General features: G+C 37.6%; 1 protein-coding gene across 2 annotated transcripts in view; it reads left to right on the forward strand.

Moving 5' to 3' along the window:
• Window positions 1–1,110: 1,110 nt before the first annotated feature.
• LOC5573835 (WW domain-containing adapter protein with coiled-coil homolog) overlaps window positions 1,111–22,120 on the forward strand; it is a 49,017-nt gene continuing 28,007 nt past the window's right edge. Inside the window, exons 1-5 of one of the 2 annotated variants that reach the window (XM_021851557.1) lie at window positions 1,111–1,773; window positions 2,089–2,113; window positions 21,216–21,321; window positions 21,385–21,561; window positions 21,635–22,073. In XM_021851557.1, coding sequence (XP_021707249.1) covers window positions 1,730–1,773; window positions 2,089–2,113; window positions 21,216–21,321; window positions 21,385–21,561; window positions 21,635–22,073 — 791 coding nt within the window. In that variant the 5' untranslated portion in view covers window positions 1,111–1,729. The remainder of the gene's footprint in view (window positions 1,774–2,088; window positions 2,114–21,215; window positions 21,322–21,384; window positions 21,562–21,634; window positions 22,074–22,120) is intronic. The other variant, XM_021851558.1, reaches the window with a different exon arrangement.

The raw sequence follows: 22,120 nt of genomic DNA on the forward strand, positions 1-22,120 counted from the left end.
TGGAAAACCAGGATATGTGAGGTTAGTTTCATTGGAACTTTCGCCTGAGCGATCTTTGCGCTTGAATAAAAAACGCTTCGGGACATTCTCCGCTGCCCCTAAAACTACCATTGGGTGGATAAATGAATTCTCTACCATTGGATCTCATTCAATTTCATACATAAATGAAGTAAGCGATGAAAATAAATATTTTGATCCGAATGTTTGAAACCATGAATGAGTTTGACATTGCTCTCGTCAACCATCATCATGACGACAGCAGCACACCCCACCGGACGAATTGTCGTATTGGGAGCGAATCAACAATTGCCTACTAAGATCAGGCTATAAAATGTGTTGACAATAAATGTCAAAATCGAATTACCCCTCGCAGTTTTATAGCGAGCGTAAAAAGCTGGATAAATACGACTTATTCACAAATTTCATTACGCTGAAGGGGGTGGGTGGTTATCCAAAATTTGAAAAACATGCAATACAAGATGTGCCGAAAATGGCCATTTTTAGTAAATTTATAGTTTTCTTGAAAACGTCTTTGCGAGCCAAGATTAGACCAATAACTGACATCAGTTTGTTTCTTGGTTTTCATTCTCATATTTTTCTAACCCTGCTTATCAATGGATCATTGAATGTAGTTTTTGTCAGTGCTCACCGCATCAAAACAAAGGCGCCACTGTATATGGGATTTAACATTGTGACAGCATTGCTGTTCTGTCAAACACACAAGGCTACGGTGGCACTATCTATGCTTTCCATAGCGGCCGTTTTGGTTATTTTAATGATCCATTCAATTACACTTATTTTTCCCCACACCCATAACGCTATTTGAAGAAGTTTCATTGCATGATTGATCGAGGAAAGAACCGTACAAACATTTTTCGAATGTTGCTCGAGAAATCATTCGTCTGATTCCGAGGGACACGCACCGCAGTCGTCTGATTCTGACGTCATACTGTCACATTTGACAGCTCTGTCAACGAGAGAGAGCGAGCATGCAATTTTCGCCCTGCCGTAGAGAGCCAAATCCCAGCCAGTAGAACCCGTCTCGTTCCTTCTCGTGCTCTAAATAGCAAGCGAGGAGAGCAACCAAACCGAGCGAACTGCCGGGCGAAGTTTTACACTCATTCATTCGCGTATTTCGTTCGCAGTGATGGCGGCGTAGCAATCGCAAGAATCGGAGAGTGTGTGTTGAAAAGTATTAGGGAGATTCCGAGGCTTGAGACACTGTGCGCGAAGAAAAGTGAACCCGAAAGAACGAAGCGGCCAGCGGAAGTGTTAGCGTTCTAGAAGGGGATCGTTCCGGGGGTTATTTTCGGCTTCCACCGGAAGCATTTTGTGTGGACTCCTCCGAGGTGGAGAAAAGCTAGAAAGAAAATTTTTCTCTGGGCAGACTTGTCTAGTTTTTAGGGGACTACGCACACACATTTACAAGTGCGGGCAGCAGGAGGAAGAGGAGGAGAGAAAAGAAGACTACGAAGAAAAGCGGGGCTGCTGCAATTTTTGTTGTACCCCCCCATTTTTTGCGTTTTTCACTTTGATTTCTACGCTCGGCTCGGTTTCTTTTTCTGATAAGGACTAGTGGACCCAGAAGTTGGTCTGCTAGTGGCTTCGATCGTGGTATCAGGGAAAGGTGTCCTCTTCCCAAGGGGCCCTCTCCTGTGCCGTAAGGAGAAAAGAGAACCGAAGCAGCAGCAGGAAAAGAAACGGGAACCTTTCAGTGTGTGTGCATTAAATGGTAATGCATGCCAGGAAACCGCAGCGTTTACTAAATGATGGGTAAAATCTTGATTTTTTCTTTTCGATAATTTGCTCAGCGGACGAGGAAACCGTTCCGGAGGCAAATGGGAATTCCGGAACTATTCCTCCGACGTAAAAGTCGAAAAACTGGGAAAGGCAAATTTGACACTCGACAGAAGCAAAGAAAAAAAATCGGGGCGAAAGCAGTTTTGCCTTCATTTTTCTCTTTCTCTACTCTCTGTCATGGATGGTGGTGAAATTTGCCTTCGCCGTTTTTCGATTCCACTTAATTTCCCATCACAGCACCGACTGGCGACTAATTTTTGTTTTTATTCGTTTGTTTCGCCCTCGCAGGTACCACCAATCCCATCAATATCAGGTAATTATCGAACTTTGCACAATTATAAACACAGTCCCCTTTTCGTCCCGTCCCCAAAGACCCGGGGTCAAATCAATCGATTTTTTCTGCTGCGGCCCCTTCTTGCCCTAGCTTCTCGTCGGTCGCAGCAGAAATTGCACAAAAATCGCTATATTTCTGCTGTCCCGGAATAGAAATTCCTCCGGAAAATCTTCTTGTTTCCATTTTTGGCCCCTCTCCCTCCGGAAGGGGGAAATCCATCAACTTGGAAAACTTTCTAAACATTCTCGCCCCCCTTTCAGAAGTGGCGGAGTCCAAAGAAATGTAATGTCTTGTTTTATTATTTCCCTTTTCCATCATCATCATCACATCACGATCATGTTTTCTTGCTTTTCGGATCGGTGAGCTTTTGTTCTGGAGGTGCCTTTTGCCTAGAGTATAGAGTGTAAATAATGTGTACAGAAGGAAATTACAGTTAGCAGCATCACTACAAGTGCATTTTGATGCAGAATAATTTAAGGGAAAATTTGTTATCAAATCAGTGGAAAGGGTGTGAGCAAACGTTCGCTGCCTTCCGCAGTTAATATCGATTTAGGGAGATTTGTCTCTTGTCGTATGATTAAATATTTCACTAAGATTGGAAAAGATTTCGATTACAATAATTATTACAACTTTAAGAAAAATCAATATAATAAATCAGTTTTTTAGTCAAGTGCATGAGTAAATAGAACTGAGACTGTAGGACTGCTAGCAAGTCTCTTTCTAAAAACTTTGTCTCATTTTTAATGCGAGGCTATTTTGAACGGAACGGTTTGAAGGATATTTTAACGAAAACGATCTCTAAAATCTCTTTTTTCTACTTGCTATTAATTATGTTAATATTTGTTCCAGAGGAACCTTCTGTGACTATGACGCTACTACTTTACATGTTCTCCAGGAATTTCCTCTCAGATTTCTGAAGAAAAAGCTTCTGGAATTAATCTAGTCATTTCTACCGAGATATGTTCTGGAATACTTTCAGAGAATCCTCAAGAGATCCGTGCAGAAATTCTTCTAAATGTAATATCTGTACGTTTCCTTGACCCGATGTAAAGTTCAACTAACAGGTTATCGTTTATAATAAAGTTCAAATTACAAATTACAAAAATTTTAGTGATTCCACCACCAAGTCTCCCAATTTGTCCAGTGGTGTTCCAAAGGATGCTCAGAGTAATTCAGATTTTGCTCCAGGAAATTCTTGAGCACTTCAACGCTTTAATCCATGTTATTTAAACAAATAAAGTTGTACAAGAGACTTTCTCAGGGTTTTCTCCAGATATTTGTGACCAGAAACACGTTTTTTCGTTGTGCGTAGGGTAAAATTAAAAATGCATCCCGATGGTTTGCATGAAATACCTTTGAATTTAGCGGGATTGCATGGCATTGGAAATTTACCAAAGACTCCTATAGGAGTTCTTCCAAGGAAATCCACAAAACATCATTCCATAGTTATTTAAGAATTGGTTTAGGGAGTTTTCCTGAAAAATCTACAAGAATTTCTACGTTAATTCCTGCAGTTATGCTTCCAGGCATTTTCATGTAGATTCTTTTAAGAAACATCGATATTTATACATGAAAATTGCTTGAAAAATTCCTTTAAGGGTTATTCATGTTTAGTCTTCCTGGAATTCCTCAATAAATTCGACTCGTTAGATTATTCGTGAAGTTCCTCCACACATTTCTCAAGGAATTAAGCAATTCTCCAAGTAAAATTTCTATGGCTTCCTCTTTTAAGGTTTCATACCAGCTAATGCTACAGTAACTATTTCACTGAAACATTAGAGAGAGATCTAATTTAGTCGGGCGTTCTAAATTTTAATGGATATCTATATAAATTGTTGATAAAACGCGCCTTCAAAGTGACTTATTAGTGTTCGGAATTTGAATCAGAAAGATATCTCCTGAAGGTAAACAACAAATCCAAGAAAATACTGGTTTATTTATTGAAGATATTCTAAACGGGAATCTTGGCGGAGGTCTAGAAATATCTATGGTGCAATCATTGGACAAATTGCTGAAGATCTTGGGATTTTTTCAAAAAAATTCTCAAAGAATTTGTGGAGAATTCCTGATGGAATCTATGAGGTAACTTCTGTGTTTATCGAACTTTAAAAAAAAAGGGATCTAGGAAACCGTATCCTATTCTTTGCACTTTTGATTCATTTCGGCAACAGGTTTTTTCAAAAACTTCTGCGTCATGCGTCGTATTGAAATGCTTCTTATTGTAATGTTTCAAAAAATACGACTGAGAAGTTGTTTGCCCTATGGTATTGCATTTCTGTAAACAAGCTCCACAACTTTCAGTTCACAAAAACGGAACCGAGACAAAAATCGGAATAATTTTCTATATATGATGAATGGTAAGATTATTGGAGCCCGATTTAGGCAGTTCAATTCAAAATAGAAACTAGTTTGTCGCTTCAATAAACTTTAAAAATTGTTAAGTTGGACTAAAATGTATTTGCCTTAACACTGTATTTCTCTGCGTGCTGTCCTATCGAGTTCTTCTAGTATTTTTCGTCCACTAATAGACCTGTTATGGAGACACAACACAGTTTGACAGGTTACAAAAACTCTTTGATACACGGGAAAAAATCCTGTGGTAAAAATTACTATTTGAGCTGACTACGCCCATTCTTAAAACTACCATGAAATTTCAGAGAATGTTACTATGTTTGTAGTACATCCTATTCACTTTTCTGGTAAATTTGACAGAAATCTTTTTCGTCAATCTGCCTTCGACTGCAGACATGGTAAAATCATGCGCATTTGTAGTCTGCTGAAAATTGTCGATGAGAGCGCTTAAGTTCACCCCTTAAAATAGTAGTTTTTACCGCACTTTTTTTTGCGTGTACGCATTGCAATAAAACGAAACAATCTTCATTGAGCTAAATTCAATTGATAGATTTTGCTGAATATACTAGAAAAATAAGAAAATGGGATTCGTTTTTCGTGTCACCAGAATGAAATGTTTTTATTGATTCTACATTTTGCTGGACAGTGCGGGTAATGCTTTGCCAAGGCCCAAGCCTACACTGAAATCAATTTTATTGTAGAAACTACTGAATCCATGGTAAAATTAAGAACTGCACCAACGATGTTCAACCGACTACATTAATCTGTTAACTCTACCAAAACATAGTCAACATCACTACACAAGAAAATTTCTTCTGTTGATTTAACCAGAGTTGTAGTATTTTTGACTAGAAACATTCTTGATTTGAGAAGTTTAGCATCATACTTTTGACCACACTGTGTTGTACGGTGGGTGTCACGGATTGAAATACAATGCTTTGTAGTGGATGCTACTATGGACATAGTCAAATTTACTGCACTACTCAGTGATTTTCACCAGATTATAGTAAACTTAACAGATTTTTGTAGTCGGTTGAAAATCGTTGGTGCAGTTCTTAATTCTATCATGGATTCGGTAGATTATACAACAAAATTTGTTTGCGTGTAATAGTTTGCTTTCGCGTGTCATCGGAGTGATTTTCGTTATCAGCTTTTGGGTGCTGATGTCGAGATGGTGACTTCGGTCGAGGATTATTATCATTGGTGAGCTCGTTTCATGCTTGTAATAACACAAATGTGTATCGTGGAAATGTATCAGGTATCGAAAGGCCGGCTCCAAAGGCACGTTTCCAGCCAATTGAGAGATTTGTGCCATCGCCATATTTAAGCCTAAGGGAAAATGGGAAGAATTAGGAGTGGGATCCCTTGAAGAGGAAAAATCACATAAGCGAAATGAGAGCATGTAGCTCCATTCGACAATGGGTTCAAACAGCACACTAAAAAGGGCACTGTAAAACGCATGAGCGTAAAAAGATCCTACAGCTCATTATCACAGCGGGTTAAGAATAACAGAATGTCCTGAAGATTCAGGCTTCTTAAGGCGAAGTAAGCCGTCAGTGAAATTTGTACGCGTCGTTGATGATTGTTGCTAATTCAACTCACGATTTTGAATCAAAGAAAATCAGTTGGTTTTGCACTGACACAGCTGAAAAAGTATCAGCATACTTCATGCACGTCATTGCGTAAAGTGATACTTTTTCAAGTCAATACAAACTTTCAAGACTGAGTTTTATCACTTTGAAATTGCAAGCTCAAAGTCATCATTGCTGCCAAAATGAATGACGGGCTACTTAGCCTTAATAAGTGTTTACCAAGTATTCGAAATCGCAATTGTGCGAAAACTGGGCAGTTACTTCTCAGATGATACGAAGTTCCATGATAGAAATCACAACTATCACACAAAAATGAGTCAGCACGCTGAATATTTGCCATGTGATAGTTGAGTCGGCAGTGGCCTGTCAACACTCTGAACAAGAGACTGCAATTCTGCTTTAACAGATTTGTTGAACACTTCGAAACCCTTGGAGATGGCTCAGTAATATACAATTTTGTTTGACGACACGACTCCACACTATTCTAATATTGCTTGTGCTGAGTTGCCGCCCAAGAATTTATCTAAAGCTTCACCCAGCACTTCGAAATCGAAATAGCTGGCTCAGGGCCAATAAAGTCATGCGATGCTCCATTACGAGCTAGCTCATCAGCCAATTCATTTCCAGAGATGGAAAAAGACCGGGTATCCATACAAGTTTACAAAGTTGACTGAATTTAGTTCCACAATTTGAGTTCAGCAAAACATAACAAGCATCGATCTTGAGTTGGCCGAAGCAGGAGGTTTAATAGCAGTCTGACTATCTGACATACTTCCTTACAAACTGCCAGACATCCACTCTTTCTATGAAGAGAGTTGTGGGAAAAAATGTATAAGGAAAGTGACAAGCAATAGAGATTTCACTCGGACCAATGACAATTGTGTCCCAATTCACCAGCAGTGGAAACATCCAAATCACTAAGATTTCCATTGGACGGTGAGAATCCATGAAATTGTTCACAATCAATTCCCAGTTTGTAGAGTATAAAAAGGCAAAGTCTGCGAATTTACATTCAAATGCTCAAAGAAGATGTAGCGATGTTCAGACAATGATTCATCATCTGATTCATGCCAATTCGTCAACTCGTGACTGATTCTGTTCGAGCAGAGCGTTATGTCTGACACTTCTGCTCAAGCAGATACCATGAAGGTGCGGTTGCCTATAATAAGTAATCCAAGATCTGTACTACTTAAGTATTCGATCAGACTGGAGAATCTCAAACTGATATCTGAGCTGCCCCAGATGATGTGATGAGCATTAGCATCACTGCCCACAATCAGCGGTAGGCCTTTTGCTACGCAGTGTGCGACATCCGTAGGGGATGGTTCATCATGTAGTAAATACACCGACTTATGTTCTATTGAGGTCACCATCAGAAACATCAATTAAGACAGCACATCCATCTCTGGTTTTAGCTCAGAAATGAGTGTAGCAACGATTGCTTTATTAACGAGCACGCATGCACGAGGCATGACACGCTAGTTCGCCATTTCATGTTTACTAGAAGTAGGGAAAACTGAGTCCTTGTATCAAGATAGAAGTTCTCCCTACGAAAGTAAGGTTCTTGAATAAACGCCACTTGGGCTGTAATATTTTGCATGGGTCTGCAAAAAATGGTTGATGCTGTTCTTTTATGCTAAAGATCGATCCGAGCTATCCTACCCAAACTAGGCAGAATTAAGCTTTTTACAATCTCAGCACGAAACAGACCAGCAGCGAATATAACAGATCCATATCTCTTAAAAGTCGCCAAAAACTAAAAGCACGGAATACACTGTGTAAACCATAAAGGTGAAAATTCAAACGAAATAACATAGAGACTGAAGAAGGGCAGCCGATTATCTCGGAGAAATACAAGGTCATCTGCACCATTGCTCCGGGTAGCACAGGAAGGACTTAATACTGTGGAGGGCGCCCTGGTACCCCACAGGCTCCGTTAGCGGTTAGGTTTTATTTAGACCCCCCTAACCATTCTTTCCTAGGCACGATGCGCATCACACCATAAATTAGGGGTCATCTGTGAGGTGGACTTCTACCAACGGAATAGGCAGTCCGTAATTCTTAGCCAGTTAAAACAATCGCTACAGAAACTACGCGACTATCTAGGCTGCTCAGGAATAGGAGGTTAAATTTGATGATTAACACCTGACGTGGCCAAGCAGCCGAATTTTTAAGGAATTCCTTCAATAACTCTCCCACAGTTTCTCCGATGAATTGCTCCAATAATTTATCTAGCAAATTTATCAGGAAATCTATTACAAACTCTTCCAAGAAATCCTCAATAGATTTTACTAAGCATTGCTCATGAAATTCCTTCGGAAATTTCTCTATGATTTTCTCCAATGTTTCATTTAAGGACTATTCCCGCAATTTTCCAAATATTTCTCGAATAAAGTGCATTTAAGGTTTCACACCAGCAAACACTAAAGAAATTATTCCAGTAACTCCTCCGATCATTGTCACAGAAAAAGATTGATTACGGAATGGCATGTACGAATTATATGCTCCATCAGTTGATCGATCGATCGATTGCTACAGAAATTTGTTCAGAGTTTCCGTCCTATGTTTTTCTAAAAAATTCTTTCAAAAAATCTTGCAGCCTTCTATCCAGAGATTTGATTGATTATTTTTTCAACAATCATCTTGGCTTGTTTTCTAGAAAGTACTCCAAGAAAGCCCAGATTTTATTCCATGTGTTCCTTACATAATTCTAGGATTTCATTTAGATATACCACCTGTGTTTTAAGGAATTTCTCTAAAAAAACCTACTTTTTTTAACAACAACTGTTTATTTTTTTAGAAATTAGTACAAAAACATTCATACAGTAATATGTGCAATACTGTAAATTTGGGTGAAATTGATCACCGTGTTACACAATTTAATATCTTACTAATTAGCATAGCATAGCATAGACTGACTGTACATGTCAATGGTTGCTACTTCGTGATTGATCCGAACCGGTAAGAATTGCACTTCGATCCAAATGAATAAGATTCATTATGTGCAATTTTAGCAGGCCAAGTCCTTACAGTCAGTTGGAAAGGGTAAGGAACGTTATTGTGTAATGATCGTTGCTTCTATAGACCGAGAATACCTCTGCATCTCCACAATCATCACGGGACAGGTGTGGTTAGTGAGGGAGGAAAAAGATCTGGGAGTCACCTTTGGTCGGTGATGCGATCCATGGATTAGGAAGGAAAATATGAAACTTAAAACTGGTGTTGCATTTTTGTATCGCAGTAAAAATATATTGAAAGAAATTATACACTGAAACATTCTACAAGCTTGATCAATGTGTTTCACACGTGAATTTTCACTAATTGTAGAACACATCAATCGATGGTGTAAAACCACTCCCTATCGGCAATCCGAATTCAAATGTAAAACACGTTAATTTACAAATTTTCGAAACGTTTGCTGTAGATTTTATTAGCGATTTCTTGATTTTCTGATACCAGGCACCCATTATGGGCGCACGGTTTTTCAAAAATAACCATGTTAATTAACATGTCACGCGTGAATGGCAAATGTAAGTCCTAGTCATGTTAGGCAAACTAGTTCTACTAGTGATTGATATCGTCATTGTGAAACACGTTGAAATTGTATGTAAAAGCCTTTGCTAGCGAACCAAAGTCAAACTTTAACATAATTACAAGTTTTACACGTTAATTCACCTTGCTATTTGACACGACAGATCCACGTTGAAAAGAATTTGGATCGAACGTGTGGATTATTTTCAGTGTAAAAAAGTCGACATTCATAATATCGAACTATTCAAAGGTTATTTTTAGTAATGACGAAGACAGAAAGGATTGTGTATTTTAAAAGTGTATGTAACAGAAATAAGGGTATTGTCGACACATGTAATGACGAACCACTCAAAGTATGTTTGAAAAATAAAATAAAATAAAAAAAAGTTACGTTGCAACAAAAAATGTCTAATGTCGAACTATTCAAAGGTTATTTTGACCAATGACATGATGGTATATTAAGTTTAAATGAAACGCGAAAAAGTCGACACTTGTAGTGACGAACCATTCAAAGCTTGTTTGAAAATAAAATAAAAGCTACTTATAGCAACGATAAAAATGAATTATCATAAGCATGAAGCGATCTCACCAGTACTTCATCCTCGGCTGAACACGAAGCTTTTCGCACTTGATCAACACGAACCGAACACGATTGGTCTTGACTCCGTTGCGCGTCCCACCGGAACATGCAACCGAATCAAAACACCGCGCACTATTGTCGTTTTTTTTTTTCTTTTTCCGTACTTGAATGACGCGAACCGAACACGATTTGTTTTGATTCCGTCGCGCGTCCCACCGGAACACGCAACCAAATCAAAAGACCACGCACTCTGCTCTGGCCTTTGCAAAGCACTAGGCAAACGAACGAAGCCAGCGAAAATACACTCCGAGCGCGCGAAAATGAATCGGACTGCTTGAGCCTTCGCAAAGCACTCTACACAATTTAATATCTTACTAATTGAGCACAAACAGCAATGTAACCTGTAGTAAATGAACGTTGTTTCTCTTAACTATTGTAGAACAGTATTGTTTCCGCTCGGGGCGCTGCCAAAGCTTCGTACTGTAATCGCTATTGTTTGACGAAGACTGTAGACTCTTGACAGCGGGAAAAATGACAGTAGAAGAATAAAACAGGTCTTTAATGTCAAGAAAAAGGTATTCAGAGAACTTACAATAAAAGTGAATTGAATTAGCTTATCCTAAACGTTACCACTAGTGAATAACATGCAAAGTCCAATTGTGAGGTTAAATTGATATAACTGTTGCGTCGGGAAACAATTTGGATTGTAATTGTGTAGAAGCAGTGTATGAATTGAGTACTATAATTGTAACGGAATTGTAACTTATCAATAATAAATCTATTTACAGTACACTTGCTAGTTTTGAGAAATTGAACAGACAAGGAAAGTCACTGTTTTCTTTAAGGATATATGAACGTAATGAGCAATAAACACTTTTAACAACAAAAATGAAATCAACTTGAACTACTACTAAATAGCCTAATTTTGTTAAGACCAGTGTTGATAGACTCAAACTCAAATCTCAATCAATACGCTCTCCCGTGAGAACAAACTCATTAGACTCTGATTAGAGATCTGCTTCGCAAATCTCACGCATGAGATTTTGATGCAAAATCAACTCAATCAACTCAAACCGTGAAAAATGATTCAGTCGCATGAGAAATCTCAAGCGTGAGTTATGAGAAATTGAGTTTTCCACAACACTGGTTAAGACTTGACGACAATTGACATTCAATGCCCTAATCTTACGTAAAAGACAGGAATAATCAAAATAGCACTTAAATGACAAATTATTCAAAACCATTTCGACTTGACAGTATAAGTAATGACACTACTACACTACTATTTCAAACAAATTCTGATGGAGCTGCTGATTTTCACAATGCTTCCTTTTCTCAAAAGCAAGGGAATATGGGTGTTTTTCAAAAACTACCACGTCACAATACGAATAAAAAACAGTGTTCATGTGAGCACCATAGCCTAGTCCGTCTGAGTATTGGTCCTGGTAGAGAGAAAACTTGGCAAAAGCCAGACCGAGGGTTCAGCCTTGACAAGAGCTGTCAGGCAGCTCTAACTGAATACCATACAAAAAAAAATCTAAGGAAATGGCCACCATTTTGTTCTATTACTGCATGAATTTAAACCAAAATGTTGTAGCAAGCGTGTGCTAGAATAAGGGCATAAGTCGCATGATCGATTTCTCTTCATCGATCCTCTCTTCTGTGAATAAAGCGATTGTTAGGAAATTTTCTGCAACGCAAAAACTAGTTTAAGAAAAGAGATACCGAGTTCCTTTACTCACTAAACTTTGATGATATATTAGAATTGAAAACACTGAAGCCAGAGAACCTGTTATCTATGGACCACCCTATGTGAACATAGGAAAAGCTATAAATTGGTTAATTTAAGTGCTGCAAAATATTTGTTTTTGGTTAATTACAAATAAAAAAGTTGTCTATTTCAATTCTATGATAAGGTGGACCACCCTGTTATAAGTTACATCAAACAAAGTGCTTAACAAATACAAATAACTTTGTAAAAATATGTTTGCATTCCAAAGCTTTAAATGCATCTCTCCGCGTAAATCTGTTTTCTGAACCACTCTACAATGTAAGATTGACTCAAGTATTTTTTTTGGTTATGTAATCAAGTTGGTTCAGAGTGAAATTTAAATTCGATTACCCATTCGACTTACGGCTGTTTGAATATGTATTTGAGAACTTTCATCCAGTGCGAGAAGCGTAAATGAGAAACAAAAGCAAAAATATCGAAAACGCACATCTACGAATTGAGATTCGTGCATCTTACGAATATTTCATAAACCATACTAATCGCGAAATTCTGTCAAGTACAAATAATTCGTACGGTGAATGAAAATAGCGTAAAATGTACGAAATGTTGTTTTACGAAATAGATTTTGGGTAAAATACGAAGAGATAGTTTCAGTGTATATGCTGTACACAACAGCTTAAATGACAAATTATTCATTTTTTCAGGCACTTATCACTTACCGTTTTCTGCATCAGTACAACCGATCAACCACGGGCTTTATAATAGCAATTCATTTCAATAAAAACATAATTAGATACATAACAGTATGATTTTAGTAAATTGAATAGCATCACAAAATCGATTCTTCCGATTTGTTTACCTTTTCGACAACACTAGCTTTCCTGAGTGCATTAAGTTTAAACACCTAAAAAACCTAGGGTAACCAATATATTTTGGACCCCCTGGCCTATTTTCCTGCAAATTTACCAGTTTAAATCGAAAGACCAACTAACTCGCATGCCATTTGAAAAGATAGGACTATTCCGCACTTGCAACAACCGTTTGTACATAGAAATTGTGTTTATTTTATCTGAAATTATTTTAATTTATTCGGTTCATCCATGCAACCGTTACAACACGTTACACACATACATTAAAGCCGTCAGAAATTTTTCAAATGCAAACAAAAACTTTTTTCAAATTTCTGAACTAAAGGCGTAGAATTTCTTCGGTTTTCCATTGTCAATCGATTGATTAGACTATACTATACATATTAGTAGATTAGACATATTATACAACCAGTGTCATGAACTTTGTCGCCAAACGATAAAAAATGCCGGGGGTCCAAAATATATATTTTGAGGGTCCAAAATGTATTGGTTTGTCCAAAATAATGAAAAACAGTGCTTCACCATTCATTTATTTTCGATGTTTTTTGGACCCTTCATGACCGTTTGGGCATTTTTATCTCGTAGAGGAAGTTTTTCTCTTCATGTTGGCATGTTCTTTGACTTGGTAACGCTGTGCAATTAATTAATTGGGACAAAAAACTAAGATCACTTCCTTAGGGGGTCCAAAATACGACCGTTACCCTATTTGCCTTAGTGCAAAACAAATAAGATGATAATAAAAAAATAATGAAGGATTTCGTGCAAGGATTCTTAAGATCAAAAGCGCTTGTGAATGATTATATTGTTCGGAATAATCACCAATTATTGATCTTAAACTATCCCAGACAAGACCAGCAAGATTTAACTGGATGGAATGCATTTTTATTGTCGCCGTTTCGGGTTGATAATTACAATATGCGTGGGAAAATTTTATGATTGAGATGAGCATGAAATCATTCTGAAAATGGAATGGACTAAAATATTAGATTATGATGTCGTATGGCGCGTTATTGTAAATCGAAATGTTGTATGCCATTCCACCAGGAAATTTTCATTGGCAGGAATTTCACGCGATTGTTAGGAAATTTTCTGCAACGCAAAAAATAATATTTTATTTGTTTTGGTTTGTAAACAACTTGTTGGCTGATGTCCCTCCCCTTGGTTATGCGACCTTGCCGCGATGGGAGGGCATAATCCATTAGCCCATATGATGGAAACCAAAGGCGTAACCTGTAGTGGTGGTATCACATTTTGGCATTTTTTGCTTATAGCCGCGTCATAATTCATATGGCATAGACGCAATAATATCTCGGATGTGATCCAACGGACATTCTGCGTCATTGTTAGAATTGATGCCCATTTCAAATAATTAATCTATTCGAAGTGGACATTAATACTATTGGTAACGTTCAGTTTGCTTTTTGCTAACCAGAATGATCCGTAGCCACTCTTACTATTAGCTAGCTAGATACATCGTTATCATATACGACGTAGGGAATACTTAGAAACCTATTAGGAAAATGTCTAGTAGATTCACTGAGTAGAAATAAGTGGCGACAGTCTTATTTTAATATGGTCTTTACATTGCCATAATAAGAAATACCTCTTTTGTAACAGCGGTATAAATAATCTAATTCCAGCTTCATTTTCGCAAAATTTACAAGTAGAAAGTAGGCGTTGTGAAGCATTGCATTTGCCACCGAAAAGTGAATCTTGTAGGAGACTGTAATATAAGCCTAAGGTAACTTTACTCTTCAATATTCACTATAAAAATGACTATGGAAAGTAAGACGCTGAGATCGATCATTAGGGTACACTTGCTAGTTTCGAAAATTTTTTGAACAGACAAGGAAAGCGACTTTTTTTCTTTAAGGATATATGAATGTAATGACCAATAAATACTTTTGACAACAACAAATGAAATTAACTAGAACTACTACTAAACAGCCTAATTTTGTTAAGACTTGACGACAATTGACATTTAAGACTCTAATCTTACGTAAAAGACAGGAGTAATCAGAATAGCACTTGAATGACAAATTATTCAAAACCATTTCGACTAGACAGTATTAGTAATGACACTACTACACTACTATTTCAAACAAATTCTGATGGAGCTGCTGATTTTCACAATGCTTCCTTTTCTCAGAAGCAAGGGAATATGGGTACTTTTTAAAAACTACCACGTCACAATACTAATAAAAAAACAGTGTTCATGTGGGCGCCATTGCCTAGTCCGTCTGAGTATTGGTCCTGGTAGAGGGGAAACTTGGCAAAAGTCAGACCGAGGGTTCAGCCTTGACAAGTTAAGCTGTCAGGCAGCTCCAACTGAATACCATACAAAAAAAAAGTAAACAACTTGTTGGCTGATGTTTTTTAATCATAAGCTCTTAACATTGGTTTTATTCCGTGTTTTAGGATATCGCAAAAGATTTAATACCGCTAGTTGAGCTCAATAAAACTAATCAAAAGCTCTTATGCATGTTTTATAGTATACTACAAGGGTAGATGTATTCATACGATGCATAACTAAGAAGTTTACAGGGTGTCCATCCATCCAGGAAATCCGGGAAACACGGGAATTTCATTTGGCCGAGAAAAATACGGGAAATACCCGGGAAATTGTAGAACCGTCGGACGGGGCTACTTTTGATTTCGGGGGCTACTTTGGACACTCACCTTTGGTATTTATTTGCAGCGTAAATAATAATCTGAGCAATTTTGTGTCTTCAGCACTTTTATTAATCAATGCTCTCCACTAGGCTTTATTTGTTTTTGGAACAATATCAACAATAACAAGATAAACAAAAAAATATTTCAAGAAAGTCAGAATAAATATTCTCAAGGTATAAAACATTGGCTATGCAAACATTGTTGGAATTTTTCCCATGTCGTGGAAAGTTATTATGAGCATCACAAAACTATCAAATGACCAAGTTTCATAAAAAAATTGTGGTTTGTTTTGCTTAAAATTGTTGTTTTATTAAAATAATTGACAAGTGTCTTAATTTTAAGACTTTTATTTTATTATAATGTTTTGGTTTGTATATTTTACAACATAAAAAAATTGAAATAAATATTTGGGATAGTGAATAGACATGAAACACACATGTATCAATACATATCAAAGACAAGTTCACAAAATCATCTCTAAAAAATATTGTCCGTCATATTTTACATGAATTTGCAGTACAGAACAATTCAAGACCAACAATTGAAAAGGCCTCAAGTCCAAAATGTAAACAAATCGGGTTTCTGCTGATTTAAGTGTATAAGGCCCCATCTCATTTCCCGATTATTAGGATATTAATCGCAAATGTGGCCTTTTCTCAAAAAGGCCCCATTTCTATATTTACTTGAAACCGAGTTGAGGCCTATTAAACAAACATCAAAATTGCAACTAAAATTACGAAAAAATGTTTCAAATTTACTAAGCAGATACAAGTTATACTTCAGCCGCTCCGCTCCATGTATTATTTTACACAGCGATAGTCTCAACAGCGAACATAATCAAATGTTTCGTCGGGTTCCTGTGGAGTGATGTATTTTCTATCATACTACCTAATAATACCTGTGTCAGCATGTCTGTACTTCACGACTTATTGATAACAACACGATTTCGTTACAATTACATGAAACATAACGTTCAATTGAAATATTACTTCAATTGAACAAATATTTCCATATAATTGCTCGACGACACTCTCGCTTAGCACATCCATTATGTTTATCGATGACGATGATTAAATAAATCACATACTTAATCGACCGCACGAATCTCCTCTTGCTGCAGAGATCCCATGTACCTTGCTTTACCACGTAACACTCTTCTACACTTCAATTATCGTATTTTTTCATGAATATTGAAAGATTTTCAAAAGGCCACATCTGAAGATGATGAAAAAACAAGCCACAACTAGAAGGCCTCAACACATTTTAGAGTAAACAAAGGCGTCAACTCACAGGCCTCATCAGCGTCGGCCGGCGTCTATGGGCACAAATGAAAAGGGCTTCATAGCTTTTGGTGAAATAAAAGCCTCATTTCCTTTTACTCGTTTTTTTAGCAGGATTTTTTGCTAAAATGATAGTAATGAATGTTCATAGCTATAAATCAGTTTATCCATCGATTTTCTGGACGATAAAATAACATAAAATGCTTAAATTCATAATTTAAATTTGATTTATTGTTTGACAAAACAAGTTTGCATTTTTCTCATTGTTTTCTTTTTGGAGATGAGGCCTTTTGTATTGTTAGTCTTGAATTGCATCCTTCAATTCCTAAAATAAACTACTCTTAAGCCAGCTCTAAACTGCTAAGAAGCTAAAACCATATTACAAAAGCAAACTTTAACTTCTTTACGACCTTGCAAAACTTTACTTCATAGATTGCGTTGTTGAAATGAAAATTACTTTTTAGTTACAAGTATTAATGTGATCCTTCTATACATCGGTCATATAACAGTAAGAATAGAAAAGAAGTTTTTGTACATAACTCATTTATCATAGCAGTACCTAGTAGTTACATCGTTCGTTTATGTCAACTTAAAAATCAAGCATTCGTTACTGATAGTTCCATTTAAGAGGAGATTTAAAGTTTAAGTTTCATACCACAAACTAAAAATAGTGAATAGCATGTTTCGCAGAAATTTGTTATATATGAGTAATTGTTTCGAGCTTTGCAATTTTTTAAATGATGTGTATCAATGAAAAACGTTCAATAACATCACAATGGACCATAATCTACAGAATCAGTTTGGAATTTATAAGAAAAAAACATTTCATTATCAAATTGTGAAAATGTCCAAAGTAGCCCCTTTTTTGTCTTGAAGGACACACTTTTTTCGCTATTCAAGCATTTTTGTTATTTCTAGATGGATTTGCCTTATATTTTGCATATTTGTTACGTATATATACAACTTAAATATATGCAAGAATTATCAATATCTATCAAAAATTCTAAGAGTTACAAATCCTCAAAGTTGAAGAATGTGGAAATAATGTCAAAAGAAGCCCCGTTTGACGGTACTCACCGGGACAAGTACGTATTCCGAATAAAAGTGAACCAATTTGTTTCAATTTTTTGTAGGTACTGTAGACAAAACTGAAAAAAATTTGACACAAGATACAGGACTGTTTGACAATCCAAAGTCCACACATCGCATTATGATTAACTTTTGTGCAATGCTAGCGGGATAGTAGAAGGTTTCTAGTATTCATAATAAACTAAAATCGCTGGAGAGATTTTAGGTTTTTTTAGCTATTTATACCGTTTTTTTGTGAATGATTCAATTATATCTGGCGGCAAGATATAAAGCTGACTAAAAGGAGATCTTATGAAACATCATTATAATCCTTGAAAAATTTCTAGAAGGGCACTTAGTGATTTCCGACAAGGCTCTAAGTGAAATGCTTGATAGATTTCTATTAAGATTCATGGCATATTTTTGATGTGATTATTACAGTAATCGTAACGGTCGATAATTGACTAGGTAATTGAAGGTGCTTTGGAAAATAACTTGATAGTTAGGTACTGGATAGCTAATAAAACTACAAGCAGGATTTATAAGATTTTTTATTCTTACTAGAATCCAAACGATTAATAGAAAGCTGATCTAAAAAGATTTTCGATGGATTTTTTATGGAGATCCAGGTGGTTTAACTTCTGAAAGCCTGGGCTGATTTATTGAGCGTTTCTATTTGGCGGATTCTTGGACATGCTTATTCTTGGTTAATGCTTGTTTAGGTATTCTTGGCCAGATAAATTGCTAGAAAGATGCTGTTATGGATTTATGTGATTTTTTTTTATTGAGCTTCATAGAGAAACAATCATATTGACACTGTTTCGTCATAAGGCCTTAACTGACATGAGCGGTTTCTTTTCTTCGATCCTCTATTTATAGATGTCAAATATTTATACTTCGCCAAATTAAATAAATCTGTAATATCTCAAGAGCAAGAATATGAAGCTAGAATAAGTGATTCTTTTTCCTTCAGCACGAAAACAGCCGGGAATTTTAAAACTGATTTTGAATGGTCACCCTGCAGTAAGTTCTAAAATAAGTTTTAACGGTATGGTGGTAACAACAGTTTGTAGTAAATTAAAAAAAAAATAAAAATGTTACTTGGGTAAGCACCTTGTTCAACCTGGTGCAAAGTGATTTTCAGGTAGTTGAGTGTTGATGTCATAAGATGGAATAAGACCTTTACGTTTTCCTGGCTCTGATTAGTCTCAGCGATTGATTGGGTAAAGCATGTCGAAGTCGTCCTAGATTCCAAACATATCTTGATATCCACATTAGATTCAGAGTCAGGAAAGCTTGCATGGGCTTCTGTCAATGCCGGCGAACTTTTGGAAAAAACATCAACAGGACATCAAATGGAGTTACGCGACTGTAGTTTGACAACAGGATGGCGATGTCTGAAGCGCCCTCTGTGACTCCCACGGTAGAGCTCGAAGCTCTTTTCGACGAAGCATCAGTACATCCTAAATAGGTAATATATTTACTGGAGAAAAATCCTGTCAATCATAGATCACTTTTGGTGCACTGGGTCAAAATTCCCCTTGCTCCAAGTTATCTCACAACTGCTTGTAACTTTCCTTACAGGAAATGTACTGTACACTTCCCTTCACGAGGGGAGTGGACGTCTGGGTGTTCAAAGAGAAGTAGATCAAACCATATTGTATGTTATTGTTACAATAATGATTCCCTTCTTGAAGGTAGAGCTGATAGAAGTGCAGTCGGCACGTAATGTGTAAAGTATGCTTTTGTTAAGATAGCCTGGCTGTTATAAAAAACCTTGTTCAGTCAACTCAAGGCAAGTTATCGCATGCCGAACTCAGTTTGAGGAACTGAAATCTGTCATCCTGGCATGGGTACCTTGTCATTCTCCTATTGCTGGGAATACATTGGTTGATAAGTGAGCTCGCAAATGGAGTATCGCATAACCTATTTAGATATGAAACACATGTTATCATTTCGCTTAGGTACACAAATTATGCACACTAAATTTGGACATTTTTGACACCCTTCCCCTACTCGTGCCACACTTTTTGTATGGGTACTCTGGGATATTTGTCACATTTTCCAAGACCTCCTCTCCCCCTCTCATGAATCATGCATGACGCCGTTATGCGGTTTTCCCACTTCAAGGGACATCTCTCCTTTTTCCTCCCATCTTTCCCCTTCCCTTTCTTTCCCATCGAGCAGATTATGCAATAGGAACAAATATGATGATGGCACGAATCTCCCATTTGACGGGGAACGACTTCTGGTACCTGATATCCCATTTCGTCGAAAGGGGAAAATCCATGACTTTCTAAACATTCTCGCCTCACACCCTTTGAAGTGTTGCTGTGCAAAGTGTAATGTAATGTCTTCTTACCATCAACTGCACATCATGATCATGTTTTCTAGCTTTCAGGATCGGTGACCTTGTGTTCTGGAAGTGTGCCATTTCCCACAGTCTACACATAAAATGTAGAGAAGAAAATTACTGCTAGCAGCATCACTACAAATGCATTTTGATGCAGAACAGCTTATGGAAAGTTTGTTAACAAAGGGGAAGGGGTGAGCAAGGGGTAAGGATGTGAGCACAAATTTGCTGCCTTCACAGTTGATATCTATTTAGGAAGATTTGTCTTATTTTGAAAGATCTCATTTTCCTCTAACGTTTCAAAATTATGTTGATTGATTTTCATTGAAACTAATCAAATATATCTAGTTTGCTTAATAGTTTAAGGTTAAGTGGAACTGCAAATATATTGTTAAATGTAACTTCATTAGTCTTGATACCCTGTTGAACCAATGTTTGAATAGTTATGAAGAAATGCTATAGAAATCACAACTAAGGGTAAAATTCAGCCATCGACATGGAAGGAGACAACATCTTCTATGGTAACAGATAGTTCGATTGGCTTGTCAGATGAATCGGACCCGGGACATCCAGTATACTGTCAATCGCTGCAGTTGATATAGGGCATGTCCAAGGTGTGGTAAAATTTAAACTTAATAATGTACACCCTCATTGGTCGGGCAACATTGCACATTTCTTTCATTAAACATAAAATCAGAACCTGGCAACTCTGGCAAGAAAAAGAAAACAACCCAAATTTTGTAACAACAAAGTTCGTACCTAGATCATTTCCATTAAGGTGATTATAAAACGAAGCCAAACTCAGAATTTTCAAGTGCACAAGACTGGAGAAGCTGACAACAGTTCGCGTTGAAAATCAATCAAATTGCTTGCTTGCTGGTGGTGATCAGTGGGATAAATTTTCAACGCGGAGCGCTGTTTGGTTTTCAAGTCTTGCGCTTTTAAAAATTTGAAGTGTGGCTTCGTTCTATAATCACCTTAAAATCTCCATGTTTAAATTTGATATGCATTTAACGTTGATACTAATTATAATCCCTTATTTCTATTTCAGAACTCTAAGTACGCCTCCAAAAGGGACTACGAACGAGAGGCTAGCCGATCAGGTGGCTATGGACGCGATCGGGATAATTCTCCGGCTGGAAGTTCGCTAAACAATGGTAAGTCTTCAATACTGAGATATTAAAAACATCTCTAATCCCATTCCTGTATTCTCGCTTCAGGCAACTACAAGTCAATCTCACCAGACATGGACTCACCGCGGGATCGTGATCGCGACAGGAACCGCGATCACGATCGGGACAGAGACCGTGATCGGGGCGGTGATCGGTATCTGTACGGAATGAGCAAACTGCGAGACAAGGACCGAGATCGAGATTATAAAAAGGACAAATATTCCGGTACGTACTCTTATTCTGGCAAGGCACGCCTTGCCCCTAAATCCAAGAAGTAAGCATTTTCCTCCAATTGCAGATTCTCTACGATCACCTAAAGAAAAACGAAGTCGCAGCGATCGGGACACGGACCATCGGTCGAATCACGACCGGCGGTTAAAGCTTTCCGTGTCGGAGAAACGCGGTGGATCAAGTTCAAATTCTGACGATCGCGAGCGTGATCGGGAACGGGAACGTAGTGAGCGCGAGCGAGAGCGGGAACGTGATCGCGACCGGTTACGAGACCGCGATCGGGATCGTGGCGGAGGTGGAGGCGGCGGCGGAGGAGGTGGTGGTGGAGGTAGCGGAAGTGGCGGGAGTGGCGGAGGTGGAAGCGGTGGAGGTGTAGGTGGCGATCGGGTAAACCGCGTTGGTGACTGGAGTGAACATGTCAGTTCATCTGGCAAAAAGTATTACTACAATTGTAAAACGGAGGTGTCACAGTGGGAGAAACCACGAGAATGGATGGACAAGGAAAGGTAAGGACAATGATATAATGTTGAAGCGGGATGTGTAACACTAATTG

This window comes from Aedes aegypti, chromosome 3 (genome assembly GCF_002204515.2).
Source record: "Aedes aegypti strain LVP_AGWG chromosome 3, AaegL5.0 Primary Assembly, whole genome shotgun sequence".
NCBI lineage: Eukaryota > Metazoa > Arthropoda > Insecta > Diptera > Culicidae > Aedes > Aedes aegypti.